The 10,487-nt window shown below is 37.8% G+C and overlaps 1 protein-coding gene across 5 annotated transcripts in view; it reads left to right on the forward strand.

Annotated features, from left to right (window-relative positions):
- The window catches only part of LOC123753289 (uncharacterized), a 31,361-nt gene extending 22,120 nt beyond the window's left edge, over positions 1–9,241 (forward strand). For all 5 annotated transcript variants that reach the window (XM_045735283.2, XM_045735286.2, XM_045735285.2 and 2 more), the window contains one exon: positions 345–9,241. In XM_045735283.2, the coding sequence (XP_045591239.1) occupies positions 345–2,000 (1,656 nt within the window). In that variant the 3' untranslated portion in view covers positions 2,001–9,241. The remainder of the gene's footprint in view (positions 1–344) is intronic.
- The last annotated feature ends 1,246 nt before the right edge of the window (positions 9,242–10,487 follow it).

Raw genomic sequence — 10,487 nt, forward strand, 5'->3', positions numbered from 1 at the left:
TAAAAATTTGAGTAGTGTTCTTAAAATGTATTTTTAAGTTAATTTTTTGGGTGTATGGAACAGATTAATTCAATTTACATTATTTCTTATAGTAAAATTTGTTTGTTTACAAATTGTTGGTGTAAACCGTCTCTTGGAACAGATTAAGTTTGTAAACCAAGGTGTCACTGTACTTTGTCCAATAATTACAGTATTACTTTTATTTCTAGCTAAAGTAATTAGTCTATCATTTTATGTGATTTTCAAATGTGAAATTACTCAGCCTTTAAAATGGAGTAATTTCTGTTTGTGAATTAGAGCATGTTCACAATGATTCACATTAAGGTCCATATCTGATTTTTCAGAAGGATCTCAAGCAGTATTTGTCAAGCCTAGAGTGCACAACATCGACCAGCATAAGTAATCCTGCATCTCGGCTCCTGAAGCGGAGAATTGCCTCGGTAGCAGATTATATATCATGTCAGTCTCAGGTGAACTTCCTGAAGGCCTCCATACTGAAGCTCTTACTCCTGGAAGAATTTGTGTTAAGTACTGGAGTCGAGTGGGAAGGGAGAAATATGACGTGGGAGGACAATGACGATTTTATATTTGAATATTCCACATCAGATGTAGCTTATTTGAATGCCTTTATCAGAGTTCTGCAAACATTTGGGCCATTTCCTGTTGAGAGAGCTGTGATTTCATTTGATTTTCAGGATACTGATGATATGAAATCAGTACTTCAAGCACTATTTAGTAGTTGTACAAAGATAAAAAGCATTCATCTTGCCGGGAAATGTGTTCATCTAGTTGCATTAAGTAAACTCAAGTGCTTTTCAAAGCAGTTGGAAGAACTGGTAATGATAGATTCATTTGGATCTTTAACCAAAGATGTATTTTGTGTATCTCTGTTAGGTAGGCCATGGATAGAATATATATCTAGTCATGATGGTAGATATAGTTGTTTGGAGCCTCAGTTTCCTGCTTTAAGGCATTTGTGGTATCAAAGACAAAATTCACATCAAAATTGGAATGATAGTTTGATAAAAACAGCAATCTTAACATACTATCCAAACCTTAAAACATTAAACTGGCGTGTAAATGACTTCAATCACAATTATGCTCTTACAAAAATCCCCGGGCTCAGTGGTAAGCAATATAATTTAGAAAGCTTATTGTTAACTACTGTCGATCTCTCGGACTTGCACAGAAATTCAGTAACTGATAGATTAATTTGCAGCGTGGATGTTATGTACTTGCCTCAGCTATTTCCCGGCCTGCAAGATGTATCTGTAATATTTTCAAGAGGGACAGACTGCCAGTGCTCACGTTCCGAGCTCAAGAGTCCTTGCAAAACAAGGGCTTCACAGAGTATAGAAACTCTGGACAATATAATGCTTGCTTGTAGAAATATAGAATCTCTCACTGCTGTTGGTGATATTGTACATTTAGAATCTATTTTGCATCCTGTTCTAAGTCATCATGGACACAGATTGAAATCATTAGGATTAAGGCTGCATTCTACAGCAACGACGACACAACAACATATTATATCAATTGCTTCCCTTTGCCCTGACTTGGAAAACATAACAATCACAGGAAGTGCATCTTATGGAGGTATTATATCAGGATCTCATACACACAATAAATGGCCAAAAGTGAAGAACTTGCAGTTGATGCTTAATGTTATGCAACCAGAGAATGTAGAGTTAATACGGATGCTTTTGTCTGCTTGCTGTTTTGTGGAAAGTTTATGTATCGGAATTTTAGCCATCGACAATCTCTGTGCCATTATTAGTGAACATAAAACTGAAAATATTGAGGTGCTAATTTTGCCAGTGTTAGACGATATATCAGATGTTGATATTGATGATCATTTGTGTGTGATCCTAAAGCACTGCCCGAAACTGCATTATATTTATGTGCCGAGAAAACTCAAGAGGTGGAGACTTTTGCAAGAGAAGTTGTGGAATCGTGGCATTGCTGTGAAATTTACAGACCTTCTAGCTAGTGGATTATAGATCAATTTTATGAAATTATGATAGTGAATATTTTTTTAAACATTTGTGATATTTCTCTAAATACTGTAAAGTGATAATTTTTTTTTTTTTTTTTTTGGGGGGGGGATTGGTTATACAGGACTTTATTATTAAGAAATGACTGCAAAGTAATGTACATACATGAATATATATATGATTATTTTATTTTATTTGTTAACCCCAAAATTAAAACTTTAAAATTGTATAGTTCCTCTTCTGTATCATTATTTATTTTTGCACAGTGAAATCCCATTAACGTGGTGTATCAATGAGAAAATCAGTAGGAGCCGTGAGGAGGATTTGAACCCTCTCACTTGGTACAGAGAGAATATATAGGAACTGGATGAAAGACCCACTTGCATACCAGAATCAGATAAAATTACACACTGATAATCTAATATTCACCAGGAAAGAAAGAGATATTTAACATCCAGTATCTACCTCTCGTGGGAAAGAGTGATCATGTTCTGCTGGACATTAAATATGTTTTGAGATATAATCTAAAAGAAAATGGATGAATGTTAAACTCAATTTCAAGAGAAGACACTATGGGGAACTTTGATTTTTTTAAATGAGTGTAATTGGACAGATTTGTTGCTAGGCAAGGAAGTAAATGAGATATATATGATGTTTAACTGTGATAAATTCCAGGTACTCAGATACGGCAAAAATGAGGATCTTAAACATAATACAGGGTACAAAACACAATCGAATCCGCCCATAGTAGGAAAACGGCATGTCAAGGATTTGGGAATAATGTCAAACGACCTAACGTTTAGGGAGCATAACCAAGCAAGTATTGCGTCAGCCAGAAAAATGATAGGATGGATTACGAGAACCTTTAAGTCCAGAGATCCCATCACAATGGTTGTACTCTTCAAATCACTTGTGTTGTCCCGTCTTCAGTACTGCTCAGTACTCATTTCCCCCTTCAGAGCAGGAGAGATTGCTGAAATTGAGGGAATACAGAGAACATATAACGGCACGCATAGACGAGATAAAGCACCTAAATTATTGGGATCGTCTCGAAGCTCTCCAAATGTACTCACTAGAAAGGAGACGAGAGAGATACCAAATAATATACACATGGAAAATACTGGAGGGACAGGTCCCAAATCTGCACAGTAAAATAACAACGTACTGGAGTGAACGACATGGAAGAAAATGCAGAATAGAACCAGTGAAGAGCAGAGGTGCCATGGGCACAATCAGAGAACACTGTATGAACATCAGAGGTCCACGGTTGTTCAACCTCCTACCAGCGAGCATCAGAAATATTACAGGAACAACCGTGGACATCTTCAAGAGGAAACTAGATTGTTTCCTTCAAGGAGTGCCAGACCAACCGGGCTGTGGTGGGTATGTGGGCCTGCGGGCCGCTCCAAGCAACAGCCTGGTGGACCAAACTCTCAAGTTAAGTTTGGCCTCGGGCTGGCTTGGGGAGTAGAAGAACTCCCAGAACCTCATCAACCAGGTATCAACCAGGTATGCCAAACTTTGCAAAATATACAATGAAGGCACACAAACATTCTTACCAAAACAGAGATGCAGGACCAGAAAACAGGATTGGTTCAACAGAAATTGTGAGAGGACCAGAGACTAAAAGACTCAAAAATGGAATCAGTATAGGAAGAGGCCAAACCTCCAAACATTCCAGGGATACAAAGATGCGAGAAACAACTACACGACAGTGAGGAGAGAGAGGCAGAAAGAAATTTTGAAAAAGGGATTGCGGACAAATGTAAAACAAAACCAAGTCTATTCTATAAATTCATAAACAACAAATTGCAGGTAAAGGATGATATTCAGAGGTTGAAAATGGGGAAATATATTCACAGAAAATAATAAGGAAATCAGTGAAACATTAAACAAAAAGTTTCAAAGTGTGTTTATACAAAAGGAATTCTTCAGGGAACCAGACACAATAAGATTTCCAGAGAACAACATAGAGGTGTCTAGAGACAGGAGAAAAAAGGCTCGAGGAGCTAAGAAAGAACAAAAGCAGTTGGCTCAGATGGAGTTTCAGCATGAGTTCTGAGAGAATGTGCACCCGAACTCAGCATTCCACTTAAACTGATTTTTCAGGTGTCCCTGTGTACAGGAGTTGTAGCAGATGTGTAGAAAAAGGACAGGTTGTTCTGGAAACTGGGACATATTGGAGGGGGAGGTGACAGGTAAGCTTCTAACATAGATGAATTTTTTTTATCTAATTGATTACTGCCCTCATTTTTCTATCGGATAGAAAAATGAGGGCAGTACAGTAATCAGAGTAAGTGTATCAGACTGGAGAAATGTCACAAATGGAGTACCACAGGGTTCAGTTCTCGCACCATTAATGTTCATTGCCTACATAAGCGATCTACCAGATGGAATACAGAATTATATGAACATGTTTGCTGATGATGCTAAGATAATAGGGAAGATAAGTAACTTAGATGATTGTTCTGCCCTTCAAGAAGACCTGGACAGAATAAGTATATGGAGCACCACTTGGCAAATGGACTTTAATGTAAATAAATGCCGTGTTATGGAATGTGGAATAGGAGAACATAGACACCACACAATCTATGAATTATGCGAGAAATCTTTAAAGAATTCCGATAAAGAGATCTAAGGATGGTTCTAGATAGAAAACTATCACCTGAGGATCACATAAAGAACATTGTGCTTGGGGCCTATGCTACACTTTCTAACTTCAGAATTGCTGTTAAATACATGGATGGCAAAATACTGAAGAAATTGTTCACAACTTTTGTTAGACCAAAACTGGAATATGCAGCTGGTGTATATCATATCTTAAGAAGCACATCAACAAACTGGAAAAGGTGCAAAGACATGTCACTAAGTAGCTCCCAGAACTGAAAGACAACAGCTACGAGGAGAGGTTAGAGGCATTAAATAAGCCAAACCAAAAGATAAAAGAAAGAGGCGATATGATCACTAGTATAAAATAGTAACAGGAATTGATAAAATTGATAGGGAGGATTTCCCGAGACCTGGAACTTCAAGAACAGGTCATAGAATTGAACTAACTAAACGAAGATGCCAAAGAAATATAAGAAAATTCACTTTTGCAAACGGTGTCGACGGTTGGAACGAGTTAGCTAAGAAGGTGGTGGAGGCCAAAACTGTCGGTAATTTCAAGGCGTTACATATGACAGTGCTGGGAAGCTGGGACACCACGAGCATAACTCTCATTCTGTAACCACATTTAAGGGGGCGTCTGGTTGGCATCTGGGTCCAAAAATGCAAAAATGAAAACTCATTCGATTTCAATCAAACTTTTTTGACAAGTTCTATATGAAAAGTGTTTCATCTGGTCCAAGTTTCAGCATTGTAGCGTAAATAGGAAGGGAGAAAAAAAATATTGAAGTAGTTGTGAAAATTATGCAAAAATGGTCAAAATCGATTATCAATCAAAAGTGTCAACTGAAATCATAACTACAACTCTTTGCTATCACAATAGCATATATTAAACAAATATTATTATTAGTTTAATTGGAAAAAAAATTTAAGGAAAAAAAAAAAAAAAGGATTTTTTTTTCTTTTTTTTTTTAAATATTTTTTTTTTTCATTTTTTTTGGGGCGATTTGCATCAAACTTACACACCTGACTGTACGTAAGCCTATCTGTAAGGATGCCTATTTTGGAGAAAATTGGTTGATGTCAACCCCAGCCACAGATTTTAGAACCTTAGACTTTATTCATTTCTGTTTTTTTTTCAATTGACACAAACGTTTACAAAACTCATTCTTTTTTTATTCAATTTACATGAAACTTACACAGTATATGTGGAGGGCATGTCTCTACATTGGGGGGCTTTCATTTTTCTCTAAGTTCATTTATTGATTTTATAATAGCAATAAACATGCCATATTTGCAAAAAAATTTTGGGGAACTTTGAACATTTGTATTAGGAAAACTAAAGATGTTTTGGAAATTCTAAATCCCCAAATCCTTTATTATATGCTAATGTGTCAGAAAAGTGTCACAGAATAATTTTATCTGAAACGTGTGTTCTGAAGTGTGGACTTGAAAATGTGTAAAAAACGTTCAAAAAAAAAAAAAAAAAAAAAAACTCCCTTTCTATTTACGCTGCAGTACTGAAACTTGGGACAATTTAAGCACTTTTCATATACAACTAGAAAAATAATATTGGTTGACATTGAACAACTTTCATTATAATAACCAGACGCCCCCTTAAGTAATTGCACCACAACAGAGTTACAACTACGACAGGCAGCAACTCTACAATAATCAGTACTGGTCTGAACAAATCAGGTATTTCCATGCATAATGGACCTGCCAGAAAAGTCTCCCAGTCAAACTACTCCAAATAATGTAACCTCGTTCATCTTTGCCAACATACAAGGACTAAAAACAAGAGCAAAAACACAAAATGTCATTCATAACTGGCCTCTTAACAGAGTCAAATGCAGTATTTTATTTGGAGCTTTTAACAGAAACCTATACAGGGAAATTCTTGGACAGTGAGATCTGGATACCAGAATATAATCTATACAGATGTGATAGGGTAAATAGATCACGTGGAAGAGTGGGCCTGTATATTAGAGAAGACCTTTTATGCTCGGAGCTTCTTAACTTTATACATGAGGTGGTAGAAGTACTGGGAGTGAAAATAGAGAAAATAAACTGTTATTTTTCTAATATACAAACTGTCAGATGCAACCGCTGAGGAATTCACAGAACAGATAAACAAAATAGAGAATTGCCTCAATAACTTGGCAAACTCAATACCTGATATCTTCTTAGTTGATTTCAACCTGCCTAGTCTAAGATGGAGAATAGCAAATAATAATAATAATAATAATAATAATAATAATAATAATAATATACCAGGAAATCTATCTGGACATAACCAACCATAGATTAGAGAACTACTTAGATTCTGTGACAAATTTTCACTTGACCAGCAGATAAGAGCTAACTAGGAACGAAAATATTCTAGATCTGGTCTTCACAAACAATGAAGACTAATCGGGAACATTACAATCTCGGATACCACATGCTCCAATCACAAGCTCATTAAAGTGCAAACTAACATCAATACTCGTAACAGACCTAAAACAATGATCAAGCGAGAGGGGTTATTCAGCACATTAAATTTTTAATAAAAAAAGGAGAGAGACTGAGAGAAAATAAACAGGGAACTTAGAAACATTCAATTAGAAACTGTTCTAAGTAATAAAAATCCTCTACAAGGAATAGAACAACTGACTTCTGAAGCATATAAAGTCTGTCTGAAACATGTTCCTTTGAAAAAAGCCAGAAGAGGTAAAACGTAGAAAGAACGCAAACGACACTACAAAAGGACAAAATAACGGAAATTCTTTCGCAGACACTGCTTTCCCTACAAAGAAAGAGTAATTTAAACAGGGAGAATGAAGAAATCGAGCTAAGACTGAAGCTCTCATTTCAGATTAAAGAAATGCAACTAGAACAGAAAGGGATTTAATCTGGGATTCCACTGAATTCTCTAAGGGTCCTGAGGCTTCCAACTGAAGCCCAGTCAAGGTTTCACACATTGACCCTCATGCATTCTGGCTGTGGTCCAGTAGTTCTACCTTCAACGCTTCTATTTGACAAGGTGTCAAGGTGACAAGGTTATCAGATGAAGCACATTGATACAGTACATCTGATATGTATCAGGGTCCTTGAACCATCAGGACCCCTACAGTATTCAGTGGAATCCCAGGACAAATCAAAGCTTTTACCATGTTGTGGTCTAGGGTGTTTGCTTGGAAGTACCATGTGAGAAGGTTCGAATCCTCATGGCTCATACTGATTTTCTCATTTTTTATCTTAAAAGTTATTTTTTCTTTTTGATATCTCCTTCCTATGTCAGGTTACCTTGAACCTTTTGCATGCACTCTGACATTTTATGTAAAGTTACACCTTGTGCCAGTTTTCCTGCACCACCCTTACCAAATAACAGCTTGTATGGCATTGTTCATAGTTCATGATTTCAGTGTAGAATAAAAAGAAAATGTTTATAACCAAAATGTATTTTCTATCTTTTGACATGAATGTCCAAAATACTGTAACTTTATTTTGACTCAAAGTATTTACAGCCAAAATAATAATGTGAGAAACCGTTTGTTTTGGCTGCACTTTAAACATTTTTGGGTGGAGTATTGTTGTTGTGTTTGTCAGACTTGCACAAGACTTACGTTGTTTCTTTTGTGTGTGAGGGAATGTGGTTCTTGAATGACTAAATTGCAACCCGTCCTCAGACAAGTCCATTCCATCCAGCGGTCGACCCCAAAGATGCATTCAGAAATCTTAACATGCTGTTCATTCAAAACAGGATTTTTCTTGAATATAAATTAATATAAACAGTACTGTACACTATTAGCTTATTATGCATATTTAAGCATTGGTTAGGTTAGATGTTTAGGTTCTGTTGGCGATTATTTGTACTGTAGTACGTGGGTGAAGCATTTACAGCATTGTGGGTCAAACAAAAGTAGTCAGTGAAGCACTTGTTCCAGAGGTGTTCGGACGTCATCAGTTGTGATTTGTGTGTAAACCATTTTTCATTCATAAACAGGAGGTTTGGTGGGTGTATGGAATGGACTTTGGGTCTCTGTTTATGGGGACGGGGAGTAAATTGACTTCGGAATGGCAATTCCGATGGCAATTTATTTGTTAAATAGTTCAAATTTTTAAGTAAGATTGTCTTTAGTAAATTTGATACATCAACTTCGAGAAATTAGTTTCAAAATCTCATATAAGTTTTCACTTAAGGTAGCAATTTTCTATTGGGAAGGGTCGTTTAATATTTTAACTAATATAAAAACTTGCAATATTAAAGTCAACCAGAACTAGGGTAAAGTTACTGGTCTTGGCCAGTTTGGAGAACAATTGCTGGTACAATTGTTTCTGGTACAAATTTGATACTAAAATACAATTACAATAGTTTAATAAATTTGAGGGAAAAATATATGATTGGAAAGAGATGTTGATCAATCCTCGTATGGGCCAATAGGCTTTTTGCAGTTACCTTTATTCTAATAAAAGGACATCATAATCTAGTCTGTGAGTGCAATATTAACTAAAATATGTAATTGGGCATATCTACCATGCTTGCCCAGTGTTCAGCCACAACAGTGCTGGTGTGCCATGAGGTAGTTACTATTGTTTATTTGTAAAAGATTTTTCACCCTTTAAAACGGTATATTTTTATTATACCCACCCTTTAAAACATTATATTTTTATTATACTCGCCTTTTAAAATACAAATGTACATTTCTATAACATATTAAACAGTACAGTACCTGTTATCTGCAGGTGCAGAATCCACCTGGCCAATAATGGTGCAGCCACTGCTGAATTTTTGCATCGGCTAACCAAATGTTCGATGTCTTTCATCATGAAACATCATGGCAGTGACCATTTCCCCATCCTTGTTTCCTTTTTATCTTTTCGCCCTTCCCTCTCCTTCCCTAAGTGGCAGTTTGCTAAGGCAAACTGGAACCTATTTACCCTCGGTGCTGCTCTCTCTGACCTCTCCCTTCTGCTTCTCCCTCGTGCTCTCCTCGTTTTTCATAACACTGTCTTCAACGCTGCCCTCCGCTCTATTCCTCGCTCTTCTTCTCGGGGTTCGCGGAAGTGTGTTCCCTGGTGGAATGCGGACTGTGCTCGGGCTGTCCGCTGTAAGCGTGCAGCCTGGAAGAGGCACCGCCGTCGGCAGACGGCCGATTCTTTTCTTTTCTTTCGGAAAGTGAGTGCGGTGGCCCGTAGGGCCATCCGTACGGCTAAGCGTGAATGTTGGGCATCTTATGTCTCAACAATTACGTCCGAAATTCCTCTGCCACTGATCTGGAAGCGTATCCGCAAGATAGCAGGTAAGTTCGTTCCCGATGTTTCACTGGTCCTTCACCTCCATGGTACTCTTGTGGCGGACTCATTGCAGGTCGCTTCCAAACTGGGTTCCCACTTTTCTTCTGTTAGCTCTGGTCTTCATCTTCCCCAATCTTTCCTTCTTCGTAAACCTGTCCTTGAGTCTCGTCCTTTAGATTTCTGCACTCGTCTTCGGCTTCCCTATAATGATCCCTTCTCTCTCTCTGAACTTCATTCTGCCCTGGCCCTCTGCGGTTCTACGGCGGCGGGCTCCGATGGTATTCATTATGAGATGCTTCGCCATCTCCCTCCGTGCACGTCTCAGTATTTACTGAGTCTGTATAATCGGATCTGGGAGTCGTCGTCAGTCCCTGAGGACTGGCTCGATGCCATTGTCCTCCCTGTTCGCAAACCGGGGTCTCTGGGTACTTCCCCTAAGGACTTTCGCCCTATTGCCCTCACCAGTTGTGTCTGCAAACTCTTTGAACGTATGGATAACGTTCGTCTGATGTGGTTCTTGGAACACCATCACCTCCTCTCCCCTTCTCAATTTGGTTTCCGCAAGTGCCGCAGCACGACAGATGTCCTGGTGAACTTGGAGGTCTA

The sequence above is a fragment of the Procambarus clarkii genome, chromosome 22, assembly GCF_040958095.1.
Source record: "Procambarus clarkii isolate CNS0578487 chromosome 22, FALCON_Pclarkii_2.0, whole genome shotgun sequence".
Classification (NCBI taxonomy): domain Eukaryota; kingdom Metazoa; phylum Arthropoda; class Malacostraca; order Decapoda; family Cambaridae; genus Procambarus; species Procambarus clarkii.